The sequence below is a fragment of the Cydia fagiglandana genome, chromosome 6, assembly GCF_963556715.1.
Source record: "Cydia fagiglandana chromosome 6, ilCydFagi1.1, whole genome shotgun sequence".
Taxonomy (NCBI): Eukaryota; Metazoa; Arthropoda; class Insecta; order Lepidoptera; family Tortricidae; genus Cydia; species Cydia fagiglandana.
In genome coordinates, this window is record NC_085937.1 from 2,587,693 (window position 1) to 2,609,013 (window position 21,321).

Consider the following 21,321-nt stretch of genomic DNA (forward strand, 5'->3'; position numbering starts at 1 on the left):
CCAAAGATATCTTATTACGTGGACGACAAATGCTCTACACAGCACGACATCCTATATCGTAAATAAATACAAACTTTTGTAATATAGAAAATAATAAATAAATCTACAGGTACAGTCAGCAGCAGAGGATGCTAAGCTGTTCAAAATTACCTTAACACGCTCTTATTCTAAATTGTTTATACGACAACGGTTTCACTCACTTGAATTTTTAGTCGCTTAGAAAATTCAAAAAATTGTTTTAAAATTCAAGTGAGTGAAACCGTTGTCGTATAAACAATTTAAAATATGTCTCAAAGTTTAATATCGACGCTCTTATTCTCTTAATAATAAAGTCGCGTCAAGATCATTTTGAACATCTCGTCCGTTTAGCAACGTCTGCTGCTGACTGTACTTGTCTATTTTTATTTTTACTTTTGCTCTAGGTACGTTGTACAGTTTTTAAGCCTTGAATTTGAATTAATAATTTGAATTAATAGTAAAGTAAGTAATATATGTATAGGCTATAAAATATGTATACTATTATGGTTAAAAATCAATTGGATACCCATGCCCGATACTTAATATCAGCCAACACCTTTTTGCTATCCCTATCCCTAAAAACACACAAACTACTTTGGACATCATTCAGAGAAAAATGGTTGGATAACCCACAATTTTTTTTTATTTCTGTCTTAAATATAAGTCGTCAGTTAATTCCAATGCCAAATTTTGAGCATGGATCCTTTTTGCTAAACTACGTCCGTTTATAATTCGACCAAAGTTACAAAACAAACATGTACACATACGTACTCGTATTTAGTTGCAGTTTACACGAGCACTTAATTATTTAAACGTTTAAGTTAAAGAGACTAACAAAACTGTCTCCTTGCTAATTTAAACATATTTCTCACGGTTTTATTACACTTTCCGTTAAAACAAACATATTACTGTTGTTTCCGAACAAGAATGTGCGACGGAGTTATGTGGGCCTGGTATATCGAAGTGGGTCAGCGGCTATCAGATCGATAGTTCAGCCAAAGTTATCAACAGCATTCTGAGGGGAGATTAGAAGAGTTATTACAGGCACATTTCACCAACCTTTCGATTAAGTAGATATCACAGCAACACTGCTAACTGTACATCGGTGGACTTTATTACAAAAGGAATAAGGTCCATCGATGTATAGCTGACAGTGTGGGCGTCAGTACCAACTAATGTTAGAAATGCGAAAGTGGGGATTGTATCCGATCTACCCCGTCCCGTCAGATATTATAATGTCGTATTTAACTGACGTCTCTCTCTGATCCTTTCCCCACTTCATCCAGATTTACAAAGCTATGTTCAGAATGAATCCAAAATGGAAAAAAAAAATGAAAATAAAAGGAGTCCTCGGTGAGCACTCTTTTTGTTCAATCAGTATAATTATACATAGTTACGTACTATAATTATATATCGTGATCTAAATCCTACCTGTAACAATCTTCGTAGTTATCGCAGAAACTTTCATAGAGTTAAAACAAAGCATTTGATATTTGCTTCCTTCCTAAATGCGTGTAGGCAAACGAAACAATTGCAATGTGGATCGCCACTTGTAATGTTTGTAGGCGTGACACAGCGGTCAATGCAGCTAGTCCTTTCTTATACAAGATTTTTTGCTACGAGTGAGTTCTATTTGCTAGAAAATGTAAAAAAACAACCTTTCAAATTCGTGCAGCAAACACAAAAAAGCAAATGTTGTTAATAGTAATTAAATGGCACCCAGCTATTTAATGAACACCTATCCAATAATGTCTGTATATTTTTATAGTAGGTAGGTAAATACTTGTACACTCTTGGACATTTCTAAATATCACTATCTATAATTTGAACTTACTGCTTCATAACTAAAGTCCAATCTCATGGGATTCATGGGAGGTCTCTAATTATGTCATAATGTTACAGTCTTTAGTTTCACATCGAGAAATTCGCCATACAAGTTGTTTGAGTGATCGGTGCATATTTCGTCAACTATATTAATTCGGACTCGTCGTTGTTCATAGTAAGTCTATGTAGATTTGCACAATGCGTTGCGTTGTGTGTCTGTGGTGCGCGCGCGCAGGAATCCGGCAACAATTAGCGGCGCCCACGGCGGGCCCTGAACTTGTTGCGACAGACAGACTTCGAAATAGTACTTACTACTTACCTAAGCCGATTTTAGAAAAATTTAATGATAATACGAGTAAGTTATTATTTTGGTACTTATACAGATGGTTCAAATATTTTGCGTAAGTAAGTAAATATAAATACAACTAGGGTTACAAAGCCGTAAACTTCAAAAAGAAAACGTAAAACGGCCGGTCGTTATAACACTCTTTTTTACAAACTGTTATTGGTCCCCGCGATACAGGCGTGCCTAGTGCGACGTGCTCTTACCCCCTTATTCATAAACGGTTAGTAAAGTTGACAAGCCGATAATAATCGTTTGTCCCCTTCCGATGTATTGGTATGATGGAACGGGACATACGATTATATCAGCTTGTCGGGTCAACCGTTTCAAATAAGTATGTAGCTACATATGCATAAGAATGGCTTATTTACAGTTTAAATAAAACCGTGGCAATACGGTGAGAATACGGTACCAAACCCAATTGTAGTCACAATTAGTTCGCGTCATAAAACATCACAACAATTACCACATTAAAGCGCTAAGTAGTATATAGTGCACTAATTAGATTTTTATAGCTTTCAACTAAAATTTAATCACATGTAAATGTTCTGAGAAACTGAATAATTTCCAGTAATTTATATGCGGCGACAATGCAAGCGTAGGATGCCTGTCACAGAAGCTTGTGCAACTTGTGTCTAAACCGTAAAAGCATTCCATTGTGAAATCGTACCAGGTGGCTGAAGGAGTCGAGAATCTAGACCTAGTTGATCAAAAACCTGCAGTAATCCTACACTTAGCCCTACGATAAATGCTTCAGGTAAAATATGCAATCCCATTTGGTTACCGTGACGCCATCTAGCGGTAATCGTGAATAATGCATTGATTAGTAAGCGCGCAGTTACATCATAGTACGGCAGCATGCTAACAGATGGCGCTACGCGTATGAAAACAGTACGACAGTTTTGCAAACCGACATCGTGCAGACTGCAGTACATATTAACGGGCACTACCTACAAATACCGATTACTCTGAACATTTTAAACGTTTCTTAATTAATACATCTCACGAACGACCGTATTCATATTTATAATTTTTAAAAGGCTGTGGATCAGCTGAGCGATTTAAATATCCAATCATAACTTAGGATTAAACTGTTGATTTGTAGCGTTTGTGAGATGTAAAAATTATACGTGTTTAAAAATAACATGCACCTTACCTTGGCCGTTCTCAGTCTCTTTAGGCGTCTTCTGCCACTGATGCCGCACTTTCTGCGACCAGCTGATTGGACTCTTTCTTCCGCGACTTCTCTCTCGCACACTGCAATAAACGTTCATTGAGTATTAATGATATGTGGTCACCAGCCCCTCCGCTAGGCTTTTTAATATTGATGATAGAGTTTTTCTAATGTTGGCATATGTAACTAGTGCTAAAATAACGTAGACCTAATTCGAGCACTGTTGTGGTACTGAGCCGGTCGCTCAGGTATATCTCGCTCTGATAAGAGTGTTTACATTTCTCTTTGCGAAGTAATTGCAGGTTTACAGTGTTTGACTTATGAGTGTTATATTTTTGGGGCACAGTGACGTAATTTTATAATTCAATAAATCTGACAGATGACTTGGGGACTACGCTTTTTAAAGTGTTGTATGATTATATATGGATTATTCGAAAATATGGTGCAGGAAATCCCGAGGTATTTTGTATAACAATAGGACAGGTTTATCCGCATATAACAAGCGACATTTGCCTTTGAAAGCCACCAGATGCTATTGAATTATAACGAGATAATCCCGCAGACCATTACAAAATCAAATTTTGATAAGGTTAGACTATGAACTTGACATTTGAGTTTGACTAGCATAATACTCGTACTTACATAATGATCTTCTGTTCATCGGTTCTCTCCTCGTCTGATACGTCGACCCAGTCGTCACTGCGATCGCTCCTGTCACTGACACTTGTCTCGCTACTCGGTACTTGAAAAGCGACTTCCTGACCATTGTAACTGAGCACAGATCTCTGCCCGTATATACTATTAGTCTTCTGCTCACTCGAAATCGTCGACTGACTTATATTGGACATATTATCGAACGACAACCGCTTATGAACAGTAGAAGCTAATTGTTTCCTAAGATTATTTCTCAGTTTCACCATACTCGGGCTGTTCGGGATGCTTTCATAGCAATGCGATAGGGAATTTGCGTCAGCGTGCTTGATTGTATCGTAGATGTTCTCAGAATCGTTATAGGTCGTGTAGTCGGAGGCGTAGGAATGTCTTTTCCTATCCGTGGGGCTGCTTTCTTTAGACTTGGGAGCTCTCGCGGGTATTCGCTCGTATATTCTGTCGGAGCCGATCTTTTCGTAGCTGACGGTCGATGTGCCGCTCACAGATTTGGAGACTTCGTAGTTTTTGCTAGCTTCAGGTTGATAGGGCTGGTAATTTTCAGCTATTTGTATTCCGGAACTGGAGGTAACACAGTAGGGTTTGATTGGTGACTTGCAGTATTCATAACCGTCGTCGCTGTCTCCATCGCCTCTAGTTCTCTCTTCTAACTGCGAATCGCACAGCTCGTAACTATGCAAACTACTCTCGTCTCCTTCAGGATGCGATCTCATTTCTAAAAGGCATTGATAAATATTTTCTCCCGAGACATCTTTTTTCTTTTCTACCGGCTCTTCTTTAGGAATTTCAGGTAGAGGACAGTTTATTTTTGAAACTCTATCCAGCGTTCTAACAGGTATTATGACTACGTTTTCAGTGTCTCTTGGTTCTAAGATTTCATAATCGTCTTCAACAACGTCGTCTTTTTTAGGTTTCGACGTAAATCCGACTAAAATTTCTTTGTTATAAGCCTCAACTAAGTTACTTTCAAAGTCTGAATTAGACTCATTAGTAGGATCAGTTCCAGTCTCTTCGTTTGTTTGCGAAATAGTTACTACACTATTAGGAGATTCTTCAGTAGATATGAAAACTTCCGGACATGATTCCGCCGTTTCATTAAGACTGCAGCTATAAAAACTGTACGGGCTTTCTGACACAGATTTTTCAGAATCCGAACAAAGTATGCTACTTTTCCGCCGCCAAAGAAATGATTCGTTAGGAGTTATACTATTATTAACATCTTGCACTTTTTCATCCACTTTACTATCAGGCGACGCTACTCTCTCTGGTTCTGGATTAATCGATGGCATAGAACTCTCGCTGATATCCTCTTGAATTATTTCAACAATCTTTAAAGGCAGTTTTTCGGAATGTATGTAGTTAGTTTTATACTTATTTTTATCATAAAGAGATTCTTTTCTTTTGAGATTTTCAGCAGCGATAGGTGTTTTCACGTTTACTGGTTTTGGGGGCAGTTCCGAAGGAGCCGGTTTTATAGTCTTTATTTTAGGAACACCGTCCTTTACCACAATATTTTTCGTTAAAACTAAAGTTGATTTCTTTTCAGGTACTTTTGGTTTCTCTTTAGGCATGGGTAAAGGTTTTTGGGGTTTCGCAGGTGGTCTTTTTAGTGTGTTATTAGTTGAATTGGTCTGTGCAATGATTTCGCATTCAAATTTCTTAATAACATTTTTAACTACGTTGCTTTCCGTTGGTTTTCTTTCTTTAGGGGGTTCGACATCTTTACTGCTTGTTTTTTTGGGAGAGCCATCTATGGAATCAGAGCCACTCTGTTCACTAGAATTGGAGTATTTTAATCTTTTCTTAGGCGATTTTGGTATTTTGGTGTTATCGGATTTTGAGCGGATTATACGCATTCTGGCTGAAGAAGTATCAGAGACGTGTTTGTCAATGGAATCCATACTTGAACACCTTCGTCTACTATTTCGTTTTTTTGAGCCTCGTCGTTGACGCACTACTATTTTTATATTCGGACTTGAAAGTGTCGAAGACGGTGTGGAGCTATTACTTGCAGAACATCGGGCTGCTTGCACATCTATTGTTTTAGTCAATGGTTTTTTCGTCCCTCTGATCGGTTCATTAACCACTAGATCATTAAACTTCTTTGTTAATTCCGTAACTTTGCTGCTTGTGATAGTTACCGTCTTCGCAACAGGAGCACGTCGGTAAGAGCTCCCAGCGTTTTTAATTTTAAAGCTCACTTTCCTTTGCTGTTGTTCCATGAGTTTTTTGATTTTTGGAGATATGTCTTTTGGTGGAACAGTTTCCCTCATTTTGAACTGATTGACAGTTTGCTTGAAGTCTTTGCCTCCGCCGGTGCTCCTCGAATCCTCGCTTTCTGTTGTGATTGCAATCTGAGCATAATGTAATGTAACCTCTTCTTTCTTGATTCCTTTTTTAGGCGGCACCGTTTGCGAGTTTATTGTGGAGTTTAAGAACGCCTGCTTTGCGTCATTGATGGACTTCATTCTTTCGGAGATCGGCGGCTGGGCTGGCACGGAGTATACGCATTTGTCAGTTTTTTGGTTGTCCTTTATCGCCATGCTTGTGTCCGGTAGGATGAAGTTCATCAAATCACTGATGGTCCTGTGTCCCTTTTCGAGCTTGATCGACGGTATCAAGTTGGTCTTGGGTAAAGGTTCCCCTTCCATTAGACCGTTCAATAACATTTGTGATGGATGTCTCCGACTGCTTTTCTACGCCATCTGAAACAACAAAAATAAAAATTAAAACACAGTTGGAAATACAATAATTTTATTGTCGATTGAGGTAAAATCCCTCACAATTATAAAATGTGAATGTTGAAAGATAACTGTCGCCAATAAACCTACTTTATGTGTGGAAACAGATCGTTGATTGCGAGCGAAAGTACGCGTTCTTAGGCAGATAAGTTTCCACAGTAACGGACAGACTGACGTTGGGATTGCTGGTATTATTGTCTCTGACGTTCCCACGAGATTGCGATTACGATATATCTTGTACTCTTGTACCGTGTTGTACATTATGTTGGTGTATTTATAGGGCTTGCAAAATTGTCATTTGGAAAATTCCAGTCCTTTTATTGTGCTCTATTGTGTTATTTTATTAGTTGCATTTAATTACTCCCAACCCAAGCTTATTTGAATGACAATCACATACATACATTCTGTGGCGCGTTATAATATAAAATAAGGCATTAAAGAAAATTTCTTGCATGACGATATGTTATGGCCATACTCGTATATAACATTTCAATCTTATGTATTGCTAGGATTGATTAATATAAACTTTCAAATGTGTAGATCGATTTATTACATCAGGAAATTAACTTATTCACAAATAGCAAATGAGTTGGTTATTAATGAACGCTCGCTATGAATATTTTTGCAATTTTAGGAGCTCGATCGAAGTATATAATTTAAACTGACTACGCTTCAGAAGTACTTTAAAATACATTAAGTACTTCATCATGACTCAGTGTTAAGATCTAGAAGTTGTGAATTTGCAAGTGATAAAGTAAAATATTTGTCTATAAAAACGCTTTGTCTCAGATAAAAGTAGAGTTTTCTAATCGAATCGTCTACAACGCTGCAAGGCATAGGTAGTTTTTAGATAGGTATTGTAAAATGTACATTAGAATCTAGATCAAACTGCCAGTAAAAATGCTAGTCATATTACTTTCGATTTTATTGCATAATATTATGCAGCACCTTACTACATTCTTATAACGATTAATGAATACCATTGTGTCCCCCACTGCATCAGGCTCTAGGCCTCCTCCCTTTCCTTTCGTTCGTTTCAGTTTTGTGCTACATCTAGCCAGTCTTTAACCATTTCAGCGCAAGACGGCATAGGAATATGCCGTACCCCGGACGCCAGACGATCGCCATTAGTTAATCGAAATTGAACTTTACGGAGTCCTGCGTAAGTCCCTATTGCATTGGCGAAGCTGACGGCTGCAGACGTCGTTGGCGTCCGTTGCAAGACTTTCCGATGACGGCCACAGATGTCTGCGGCTGTCATAAGGTTAAAACGGGATACGGACGGTTAAACTCACACACTCCATGGTTGTGTACGAGTTTCAACTGTAGTTACATTACATCTGACTATCTGTCAAGTTGCATCAGCTGACAGTACATGGCTTCCCTTGAATGCAGCTGACCCTGGTTATCTTAGGCCCCTTCGGCATTGAAGCGCAGTGTGGGGATACGAAACCTAAATTCCACGGGAAAGCATCTACAAGTACAAACGGCAACACTCCTAACTGTACATCGGTGGACCTTATTACAAAAACCATAAGGTCCACCGATGTCCAGTTAACAGTGTGGGCGATGGTACTATCCCAGGGCCCCATTTATCAAAAGCCTGTAACTTGTAAAACAAGCGGATGTCACTTTTTGAGAGCTTATGTTAGAAAGGGACTTCCACTTGAATCACAAAGTTACAAGCTTTTGATAAACAGGGCACAGCTCTATTTCCCAAGAATGCCACCAGCCCTCAGGTCGTAAGTGGCGTGGTAGCTTCGTGTATCTATGCGCAAGAGTGCAAGTGGGGTCAGTCGTGATCTGCTTTCACTGGGACACTGTCAGGTGTTTTTTAATGATGGATATAGTCATAGTGGACATGTTAATTAACTGGCCATGTTGGTTTTAATAAGTATAAATTTGAATTTTTAATTAAATTAATCGACTAACCCTCTTATCATAAAACTTAGTAAATAAAAAACTCAAATTGACGGATAATAATATTAAAGTGACAATTTTACCATTCAATATAGAGATAGAATTGTATTGTAATAATTATTTTGAATTTACATTAAAATTCTGAACTAAATCTGCATGTTGTATTATTCGATTATTACTTATACATATTAAAAATTATAAATATTTCCAATACGGAAGTTTATTATATTATATTACACAAGAAAGAAAGTAAAGTCGGTATACCTTTCCGGAGTTCTGTTTCCTTTTAATAAAATTATACACAACGATACGTAATATTACTACATAAATAAAATAAACATTACTATACAAATATCGTACCAAATGTGTCCAGTGTTTATAAATGTAACACCGTTGCACAACAAAGCATGAGCACAGAGTAACAATACACAGAAAGCACACTCAATAAAAAGAAACGCCTCTTGCCGTACATTGAAAGCTAGTACTTATTTGTTTATACATATTTATTTACTTGCATGAACCTAGTGTCCCACTGCTGGTAGCTAGAAAGCTAGTATTAAACATGGAAAAATATAAATAATTATAGAAACGTAGTTGTAACTTGTAATTATTGGTTTCATTAAAAAAACTTAAGTATAATTTTTTCGTTGTTTATGAAAACAACGACATAATAAACAAACATTTTGAACTTGACACCACAAGATTAGGTTTGCCGTTTGATTAGGTCACAAAAGTCAAACTAGCAGCGCAGCACAATAAACTTTACGATGATTACGATTTTTACGTCTGGTTATAGTTTAGTAAGTAAATAATCTTTAGTTATTGTGTACCATAAAGTACAAATACATAGAAAATTAAACACAAGTTAAAATATAAACTGTAACAACTGTGAATCGGCACGTGTGCGTATTCTTGTTCTGTGGCATGCGCGTGCGCTGATTTCCGCTCAACATTACGCGAAATGGGCGCCGTCGCTTCAGGCGCACGCAAAACTCTAGAAAGTCCGTACGTGACAGAAAGCAAAACATAACATTACATCTTACAATACAATATGTAACACGGTGCGACCGACTTCTTTGAAGTTCTTTGATTGTTACGATGTTAGGAATGCGACAAAATGCCACAGTAGGTGCGAGTACGCCAATCTGACTGTGGTGAGTGCGGTTGGCCTAAATGGCCATGGAAAAACATCATAAACTTTCTCAACATTACCTACCACGCCAAATATAGCCAAAAACTGTGGTTTTCTACCAAAGAGCTGGTTATGTCATTCATAATAATGGCAGAAATACGACCATTATAAGATTTATAAGGGATTACATATATAAATATTAGGGGACAATTAGGGGCTAATCTTCCACAGATCGAACTAACCCCAAACCAAACTAAGCAAACCTTGTAATATGGGAACTAGGCGACGATATAACTTATATGTAAGTATAGAAGATAAAGACATACTTAGATACGTATATAACATCTATAACTCGTGAACAAATATTCGTGGTAAACAAACACCCAAATAAATGACCTTACCGGGAATCGAACCTGGGAACGCCTGCTTCGTATGTTAGTTATAGAGAAGCTTATTTGTATTTATTTGTGATTTCATTTTGACCACATACCTAAATATGTATGAATAAAGAAAAAAAATTAAAAAACAGCATTTGTTACATATATGTGTAACCAAATCACTCTAGGAAATCCTCTACCAACATAATGAAGGTTTAACATTGATGTATCACACTCATATAATTAGCATCATAAACTAACAAGTTTAACCTCAACAAGAATTAACTTCCGAAAAGCAAGTCGGAAGGCGGACACAAATTATAACTCATAGTAAATAAAACTGTACGGTACGAGTAAACATGAACATATTAGGGCTAGATCGAAAATTGTTGCGAGGAAAACTGTACACTGTGTACAATGAAAATATTAACTTTAAACCACAATTTATATTTATATGAAACAATTTATATATCCCCACAGAAAAAAACCAACAATCTACTTTTAATTTTTAAACACCACAGGCCTTGAATCTTGAATTCATTCTGTGCGAGTTGTGTGACCAACTTCATAATGTATGATGGCTAAAGGTTGAAAAGACTCCCCTTAGTATATCCACTTTATATTAAGTAGTAACTGTGATGCAAATGTAAAAATAGCACAATAGTACATAAACTTTGCTGATAAACAACTCAACAACTCGCACCAATAGAAGAAAGCCCACAAACTGGCACACAAACCCATATGGCCAACAAAGACCACATTCTAAATTCAAACAGCGATTTCTGAATGCCGAGAAATTCCCTAAACGTGTAAAGTGAAGCTTGGTCAGTTCATAACTGTACCGGTAACGGTATTGACCGTTGGACTGATGAAAGAAGAACATTATTTGTTGTAATTGATGATAATGATGATCAAACCACGGGTTTGATTGATCCAACGGGTTAATTGAAGCGGTTAATGATTTGGTTGCGATGATTGAGTCTATGATCGAATGGTTCAGGTTGACAGAGATCACCATTAGCGTAGATTAAGAATACTAACTACAGAAATAACGAAAACAAGACATCTACATTTCGTGCCCTAAAAAATCAAGAAGTTAAACTGCACTACGATATGTAAGAACTTCAATCTACATACATATTTATAGACTGATTAATTTATTGATTTTTTTAAAATAAAATATTGTGAATAGGTATAATGTTGGCATCAAACATTTAAAAGGGTATCCTCCTACGAGTCAAATCAGTTTCTTTTTTAGAACTGTCTACAAAATCTGTCTGTGTAAAAATAACTGCTATCTATTTTTTTTATCTGATTCTGATCTTATTTTAATACAGGAGACATCCCTATTGTGTCAAGGTTAGATTACCACGAAGAATATACGAGTGTAATGTTGGATAATTATCATAGTCTAAAAATAACTATGATTGTGTTCTACTAAAATATAACAACACTAATTAGATATGAGCGCCGCGCCGGCGCGCCGCCGCCGCCGACGAAATTTTCGCGCCGCCGCCGCCGACGCTGCGCTATCGGCGTGGCATCGGCGTGACCTTGGTAGATACTAACTACTTTCAGAATCAGATTTTATCTAGTTTAGATCTTTAACGGCGCCACTCTGAATAGCTTATAGACGTTTAAAAGGTAGTTTAGGTCCATATCATCATCATCTCAGCCATAAGACGTCCACTGCTGAACAAAGGCCTCCCCCTTGGACCTCCATTCGTACTGGTTGGAAGCGACCCGCATCCAGCGTCTTCCGGCGGCCTTAACAAGGTCGTCCATCCATCTTGTGGGTGGAGGTCCATATAATTCAAAAATATCAAAGGTAAATTCAAACTTTTCTGTCTGCTAACCGCACTACTAGTCTTAGGACAACGAAATTACAAATTTTGCCAGCTGGTTAGGTAATCCGTCATTCGCCGCGAAATTAAAAATTGCAAGCATGGGTGAATGTTTTTAAAATGTATAAAATGCGGTTAATATCAGATATTAAGCGTTTTCGCGTCCAAAGGAAGGGCGTCGGAAACGCCTCTCATTTAAACTGGCCATTGTTGAAATTTCAAACTTTCCTCTCTCGAAGCTCAATCTTTGGCCTCGCATCGCTCGCATGGAAGTATGCCGCTATCTGAATCGCCAAGTTTTCGGCTCTGTTTGAAGCTCAACTTTCGGCCTCGCTTTTAAAATGTTTGGTCATTGGTTTTTGTCTGATCTTAGCTCCATTGCAGCCCGGGCTTTGGCCTCGCACGAAAGCGCCTGTATGGAGATAAAGGCGCTTTCGTAGTTTTTAACATTATGGCCTCGGTCTTTATCGGCCTTCGGACTTGCTTACACTGGACCACTAGTTCTAAGCTCTGCTCTCTTGCAGCTTGATCTTCGGCCTTGCACAGAAGCGCACCGCAATCGGCGCTCCAGGCATTCGGCCGTCAGCCAAGCTCACGATTGGCGTTCGATTCTAAGCTGTATGCTTAATACCAGCAGCTCAGCCTCTGGCCTCGCATGCTTGCATGGGAAGGCGTCGGAATCAGGTCTTCGGTGTTAAGTGGAGCTCGGCCTCGAGCCTCACCTTTAGACATAAATTGGTTTTGTTGGGTTGATTTGGTTAACGAAAAAGCTTGATTTTCCTCACTTCGGCTCTTTAGAATATCGACAAGACGTTTTCCTGATGATACAGTCAATCCGCTACGTTTAGTTAGCACAAAAGATAAGGGCCTCGCAAAGATCTTCCGGCCACGGCCTCACCAAGATTATGACTGGCTCTGATGAAGCGCGATACCGTTTATGCGAGTGTTTATACTATATAAAACTATTTTCGTACGTTTATTCAATAAATTATCATTGAAATTGAAAAATGCACTTATTTTATAACTTTTCTACAGCAAAAACATGTTTTTTCGGTAAAATTTCGGTTTGATTTATTTTTTCATTAATCAAAGGTGTTTCAAGGCCACGCCGCCGATTCGCCGCCGCCGCCGACCGATTTTGACCGGCGCGCCGCCGCCGGCTAAATGCCTATCGGCGCTCATATCTAACACTAATTATCTAAGTCTAAATATAGGTTAACATTGTTAATATGCATGTCAAAAAAGCACTTTCACATTTGACCACTTAATTACTTATGCCTACAAAAACGAGAAGTAATAATACCTTGTATATGCTAATACTTCTTTTGTGTACAACTCTTTATGGCAGAGAGAGAATGAACACTTAGTATGCTACTGCATGTGTTTGGAATTACAAATGACAATAATATAAGCTGTTTGACCATACACCTTAGAAAATGACCCTAATTACTGCAAACAGTCGTGAGTCGGCGATAAGTGTCAGTTAGTGCGAATATTTATACACCTTGACTTACTGACAAGCTAAAGTAGCTCAAAGAAAATACACTCTCATCCATGTCAAAGGCAAAATGCAATGCGGTTTCCGAAGTAAGTTTTTAGACGATAAAATCATTGGACGCGATCACGCACATATGTCCATCGAGAAAACATTTAAATATGTATATATTAATTTATTTTACCCACTCTTGCTGCAAAAAACAACAATTTTAATACAAGGAACTCAAAATTTTTGCAACGTTTACTACAAGACTGAGATGTGGAATAGTATTTCCTGGGTCGATTATGTTGTAACATAAATACATAATCGAAGATATTCAATAATTATCTTCAATCAAAAATAGATAACCAACTAAGACGTAGGTACCTTTGTAGACCAAATAAAAGAAAAAGCTGGTGTCGTTTCGTATCAAGAGGTCAAGGACATGGCATACGAGAGGGAGAAATAGAAAATACTCCACCAACAAGAGGATACCTCTTAAATCGAAGAAGAGAGACAAATAAATACGTTGTAACTAGTATGTTGAATAGACAGGTGGAGCTTGTTAGTGTCGCAAAATCTATAATGAACGCGATCAGTATTCAAAGTTGCCATCTTGATAAGGACGGGACAGGACCAGATTGAAAGATAATTCGAAAGTTAATGAACAACGGCTAAGAAAGTGAAAACAAATAGACCACTCTAAAGAATTGAAAGAAAGTACGGAGTGTATACACAAATGAGAGATTTCAATTCAAACGAAGAGAAATTATATATTTTCATAGCACGATCGACAGCTAAACATAATCTATGTAATTTCGATGCTTTTAAACTAATAGCATGTATTAAAAAACAATTTAGAAAAATATAAAGCGACTAACGCGAGTAATAAAATATTAACAATCGTGACTCTGAAGAATCCAAATGTAATGATGGCAAGAATGTTGCTGGAAGAGAATATAATTGTTGTAGTTACGATAGAGATTTTTCTAGATTCTCGACACATTTTACGGTAATCTTGTAACAACAATGACATTACGTCTTGCGTACCTAGAACGCGTACGTAACCCGTGTATGTAAGTGATACCCTGATAGGACAATTACAGATATCTACTTCCCTTTTGCTGTATGAGCTGTACGTAACAAGTAGGGCTGTTTTTATACTGGAGCAAATGAGGAATCATGCGTCACTGAAATAACAGTTATAAAAACCTATAATTTAATAATCGACTAGTACCTACAGTGCATATATTTCTTGGAAATAATAAATTAATGTTGTGTTGAGTGGTTTTACGCCATCTATATTTATTTTGAGCGATAAGGTTTTACTATTTTAAGCTAACATTACAGCATAATACCTACCACTGTATATAAATAGCTGTAAATGAGTTGCTTACTGTAAAAAATATTAGGTAATCTTAGAGATTTCTCCAAATCGGAGAAACGCATAAAATACAAAGGGCCGTAACCCATCAAGATCGAACTTCCAATATGTTAATACTGTCATTTTACTGACGCTACTTTCACTTGTAATAAACATAATCTTAAATATTAAATAAATGTATAAACCAACATTATCTTATAAGGAAATCTCTGATGATCAATCCCAAGATTCCCAAGACCCCACGGGGATGTTAGATAGTAAAAAAAAGACTTGAAAGCGTGAAAAATATTAATTTTAAGGTGAACTTGAAAACTAAAAACTCCATTTAGTAGTGAGACCACCGATTTAGGTCGATCGAGAGTGTAAAATTATAAATGTACCCTTGGCTCCAAAAAATAAGCTTACTGGATCAATACTGATATAAACAAAATTGTGTTGAAAGAACCAATTAAGTAGAGAACGTATATCATTATTGGAATGGCAAAATGACTAAAAAAAGTGTTTTTGTTCAATATGCATCTTGTTAGCCTTGGAGAGGAATGCGAATCGGAATATCCTTTTACCGCGTTCTTGCATATACGAGTATGTAGTATTTAACATTCACAAAATTCGTTTAAATATACAGAATCGAGTTAATACTGTGACACGTACAATATGTGCCTTGGTGATGTGGAATACATATTCATATCCTCAGGCTCTAAAATAAACTTATCGGCCAAGATTTTTAATGAATTTTTACTTATGGATGTATTAGTAAGTACCTAGTAGTTGCTATAGAAATCTGAATGAATGTTCTAAACTTTTAGCACAACAATAATTATTACGTCGAAAAGGATTGTAACGAGACTAACACATAGCTTATCTTAACTAATAAATATGTAGGTACTTATGGTATGAGGATAATTTCAAACAGAACTCAATGTCAGTTTCGTCGTCGATTACTAACTTACCTATATGTAACTTGTAACAATTATGTGATAACCAAGGGCTGGGAGGTCACGAACTAAGACCAATTTAATACTTACATGACGTACTTAAAGGCTTTTAAACAATGACTTAATCATTTTACCACACATCATTAATCCTATAGGCAGTCAATGCACGTCAACAAGTACAGTACCCATTGTTTAAAATCATTATCTATCATTTCGACATAACTAATGAGACTATAGGTAATTCTAAGAACTGATAGTGAGTTTGAAGAGATAAGATAATTAATTTTAAATGAAAGTAACATCACGATTATATGCCTATCTCCGACTGGTTTAACCACGTCGTTAAGGTCAAAGGGAGGCAGGAAATTACTAAACCGCAACTTACGAAACATCTAACTTGTTTGTAAATGCTACCTAGATGACTAGGTTCTTCCCGCAACTTTGTCTGCATGGAACGATGTTGATGACGATGATGATTAATAAAATTATTGTCTTCCCGGGACCTTAAACTAAGTATGTCCCCACCAAATTTCATCTAAATGTGCTAAATTCATCAAATCAGCGATATAAGCAATTAAGCATGCAGAGGTAACAGACAGACAGAGAGAGTTACTTTCACATTTAAAATATTAAATGTAGGGATTAAGTACGAAAGACTAGTAGCTCAGTGAGTGAGCTGTATATGTTTACAGATTTTTACTTACACTTCCACTACACGGGGACCCTTTTGAGCAAATTCGAGGGAAAAAGTTAACGCTCGAATACAATAAAGGGAAGTCCCGAACCATCAATCTGATTAACATAGAAGTGGCACCACCTCGTCAAGTCGTCACCTTATTTATTTATTTATTTATTTATTTAAACTTTATTGCACAAAACATAAAAATAATGTACAAATGGCGAACTTAATGCCTAATGGCCCCTTCACCTTCGCACCTTCGCTGCTTCCTTTGCTGCTGCTTCGCTGTTTTTTTTGTTTTTTTTTGCGGTGCTTCGAATGGCACCTTCGTAAAAGTCGACGCCTTGGGCGTCAAGATCCTTATACCGACGTACTTATTGTGTCCATTGTTTTACAATTAAGGACTGCCAGTTTCGCCAGGTGCTACACTAGGTAGACTTAATTAAATGTCTTGCATCTGCTGTGGCAATGGCAAGTAATCTATAATATTATATCTATAAACAGGGTTCTGCGTGATATATTAATGGAAAATGAATAAGCTGTTGCAAGGCCTTTCAACAGTTTCAACTCAATAGTCAACATAAATTGTTTGTGTGTATTATTTAATCACGGTTAAAATATTTTTATGTTTTAATCATTATAATAATATCTAAATCATGCTTTAGGCGGTTATCACACTGAAGCGGTTTCTAGTAGCGGTGGCAATGTACAATAAGTAATATTAACCCCCTCAGGTGCTATAAATAAGTCTTTGTTGCATCACAATAATAAAATAGGCACTACGACTATATAATTCTTACACAATGGCCAGTTTATACAAATGAAGTTACAATAAGGAAATGTTTGAAAATATTAGTAAAGATGATGATATGTAAACATTGCCATTGACTTTTGCAAACATGGAGTACCTATTTACCTTTTACATATAATACAAGCACACTGGGAAGACCAGATTGAATCATTATTAGGTGCCAACATTTACCAATACAAAGGATGGCATTAAAAAAAACATAATTAAACCAAAAGATAACTAACTACTGACTCTATGAACTTCAGATCTCAAGAATCGACATTATTCCACCATTTTAGCCGCCAAAGAGTTCTATATAATTTTCGAACCTGCTCACAAAATCTCACGAAGAGAAACGGAACATTTAATTAAACCCAAGCTCAAAACCAAAACATGTTTGCAGAATTTGGAAAAAACCTTAAAATACCAAATGCTAGTAAAGTGAAAGTGATACAAGGGGTAAATGAAGCAGGTATAATCCTTAATCCCTCTAATGAGTTAAAAGGAAGGGAAGCCCAAGGACAGGCAAGACCGGACGACAAGCATAATGGGTATTGTCAAGTATTGTGTTGAAGACAATGGAACAGATTCTGTGGTTTGTTTAACTGCTTTACGATTCCTAAAAACAGTTTATGAATAGGTTGTTACTCTGTTAGAAACAATTTTATATACATTCATATTTAAAAATGATAATCACAAATTCATTGTAGTGTCCAGGCCTGCAATTGAATTATCTGCCTCTAATATGTAGGATTACTCTTGCATATCGTATATGCTATTGCAGGGCAGATAACGAAATTCCGATTTTCGCGGTACGTGCTCAGCTGACGTGGTAATACAGGTAGAGTAGATTAGATTACAAACACTCAATTATTCACAATATTTTTTTTGGCTACAGCGCAGTCAGATATAGATTTTTTGTTTCTTATTTCCTTTGTCGACCATAGGATGCGTTTCTCGACTGTCCAGAAATGGCACTAAATGTAATCAGCCAGCTCAATCAGTCTCGGAGAGGCTTTAGTGCCCATCAGTAGGTCATTTTATCAGCTATTAAAATAAATTCTTAGCAAACGTTATAACTGTTTCTATAAATAAACACAGATGCACAAAGCTAAACGAAGACTAGATGATCGAAAAACTCGCACTAAGCTGCAACTACATGTGCAACTCCGTATTAAGGTCAGCTATCCGCGCCACTGGCTGCAATTACGGTTGTTAATAATATGAAGTAACGCTGCAGATGCAACCGCGTGACGTATGGGGGGGGGGGGGGGCGTCCTAATCCAGCGACTGCGAGTGCTAGTTTGCTGTAGATTGCGCGCTTTAAATGCGAGAATTGCATGAGCTGCGCTACGTGGGCGCGCAGTCTGAAGCAAACATAGGTCTCGCGGTGCATCCGCTGGATCTGGTTTAACTTTATTTTTTGTTTTAGCTGTTTTACTTGTGTAGATGAATAAGTTCGTTGTGGTATCTGGATCGATAAAGCTTGCAAGCTGTTACAAAGTTTTTGTAGGCACACTTAATTTAATAGGCAAAAACACTTCGTATGGAAATTCTACGCAAATCGATATGTATTCTCATTAGTGCAGCAGTAAGCAGCAGTAAACTATTCAAAATCAAAGGAACATAAAAGGAAAAACAAAAGGATACCATTAGGCCAAACACAGATTATCTGTTATATTCCGCCAAAACCACTTGTATGATTCTTATTTGGATTCAGACCTAAGTAATTCAAATGCTAATTAAAACTAAAATGTAGTTTCTTTAATTAACAGTAGATACTTCTGGTTCATAATTAATTCATGAAAAACTTTTATCTTTAAAGCAACTTTCATAGTTAGTCACTGGTCTGAGTGATATAAAATCCCACCAAAAACATAAATGTAAAAAAGGAGAGCCAAGTTCAATACAAAAATTATGCTTGGCTGTGGGGCTCGCCGCAAAAAGAATGGAGATCTAAATGAGTGCCACTGCCAAGTTCTATGCAAAATCCAAATATGTATTTATAGGAACAAAATAACATTATAAACAAGTATTAAACTCTATTTCTTTGCTTTATTGGATACCTATAACAATTGCTGTTATTTAAAAAAATGTGAGATCTTAAAGTAGGTTAGATTTGACTTGGCCAGTTTTCATTATATCAATCATTTTATATATATTGTAATTCTGATAAAACCTGGCCAAGCCAAACCTAACCTACTTTAAGATCTCACATTTTTTTAAATAACAGCAATTGTTATAGGTATCCAATAAAGCAAAGAAATAGAGTTTAATACTTGTTTATAATGTTATTTTGTTCCTATAAATACATATTTGGATTTTGCATAGAACTTGGCAGTGGCACTCATTTAGATCTCCATTCTTTTTGCGGCGAGCCCCACAGCCAAGCATAATTTTTGTATTGAACTTGGCTCTCCTTTTTTACATTTATGTTTTTGGTGGGATATCAATACTTTTTGTAAAGAAAACTAGGCAGGTATTGAGATTTAATGTTTTTTCTTGTGTTTCCGCTGTATGGTTTTTACTTCTGTTCTTTGTATAATTATGTGGCCGGTTGTTTAGAGCGTATTAAAAGTTTTTTGTATGGGGACACCACTTATTTTTTGACTAAACTTTATTTTAATATAGCAAATATAATAATACATGTATTGGGGTAGTTTCAAATATCTGCTTGTAACGGTTCCAACGCTACAATAAAAAAATATTTTTTTGTATGGGGACCCCCCCTATTTTTTAACTTTTTTTTATTTTTAGATTTTTTCCTACGCCTACACACAATAACCGAGCTGGATTCCAAATTTCATCCTTCTAGGTCATCTGGAAGTAGGTTAGGTTTAGGTACTTATATCAGTCCCAATAAAAAATGTTTTTTTTGTATGGGGACCCCCCCTATTTTTAAACTTTATTTTATTTTTAGATTTTTTCCTACGGTTACACATAATAACCGAGCTGGATTCCAAATTTCATCCTTCTAGGTCATCTGGAAGTAGGTTAGGTTTAGGTACTTATATGTCAGTCCCAATAAAAAGTGGTTTTTTTGTATGGGGACCCCCCCTATTTTTTAACTTTATTTTATTTTTAGATTTTTTCCTACGGTTACACACAATAACCAAGCTGGATTCCAAATTTCATTCTTCTAGGTCATCTGGAAGTAGGTTAGGTTTAGGTACTATAAGTCATAAGTCAGTCTTAAAATTTACGACTTTTTGACCTTCATACCTTTATAACCGTTTGAGCTAGCTTCATGAAATTTGGGCTTCTAGATATCCTTATGGATATAATTAAACACACGTAGTTTTATGTGTTTACGTCAAAGATGTTTTGAGTTATAGAAGGGTCAAAAGTGGCACCAAGTGGTTCGTGTAATATTACACTCGGCGCTGGCTAGCCAGTTCCTTTGCTTGAACTTGGCTTGACACGCTGCCGCGTGTCTAGATATATCAAACCTGAGGACAAAAATACTTCAAGTTCATACTATTTCATAGCGTACCTATAGGTACGTAGCAAGTAGGTAGGTACATTATTACAGACAGCATCTCAACCCAATGTAAACGTATATTTTATCTCACTGGTCAAAACAAAATACCAAGCCATAATTTTTGCCACGCCAGTAACTTCGGACGAAGAATGAATACTTATTGAATATGAAACCGCAAAATTGCATCATTGGACATTCGCGACGATCGAGCGACAAGTCTAGACGAAATTCTAAATAGTTGACTTAGTTCACCAGCGCGAGGTAATTCGAAACGAGGAGTTGCGTGTGTTTAAGGCGATATGATTCGACTCATCAACGAATCTGAGGGGGTGAGGTGCGCGGCAAACCGTGAAGCCCCGCCCGCGCGTCCCGAACCGCTCGACGAGCACATGAGCGCGCGCTGTGCGCGGCGGCGATAGCAAACGGGTCACAGTATAAGGATCTTATGATGGCAGTATTTTAACCATACCGTGCAAGGGTCACGTTTTTATAGTTTTTATTGTATATGTATATATTTTTTGCATTACGTGTTT

The 21,321-nt window shown here is 37.0% G+C and overlaps 2 protein-coding genes across 6 annotated transcripts in view; one reads left to right on the forward strand and one right to left on the reverse strand.

Annotated features, from left to right (window-relative positions):
* LOC134664968 (rho guanine nucleotide exchange factor 15) overlaps positions 1 to 21,321 on the reverse strand; it is a 118,756-nt gene that overhangs the window by 47,353 nt on the left and 50,082 nt on the right. For all 5 annotated transcript variants that reach the window (XM_063521704.1, XM_063521702.1, XM_063521703.1 and 2 more), the window contains 2 exons: positions 4,002 to 6,733; positions 3,342 to 3,442 (listed from right to left, as the gene is read on the reverse strand). In XM_063521704.1, coding sequence (XP_063377774.1) covers positions 3,342 to 3,442; positions 4,002 to 6,697 — 2,797 coding nt within the window. In that variant the 5' untranslated portion in view covers positions 6,698 to 6,733. The remainder of the gene's footprint in view (positions 1 to 3,341; positions 3,443 to 4,001; positions 6,734 to 21,321) is intronic.
* LOC134665001 (superoxide dismutase [Cu-Zn]-like) overlaps positions 1 to 21,321 on the forward strand; it is a 276,790-nt gene that overhangs the window by 43,278 nt on the left and 212,191 nt on the right. The gene's annotated exons all lie outside the window — the stretch shown is intronic.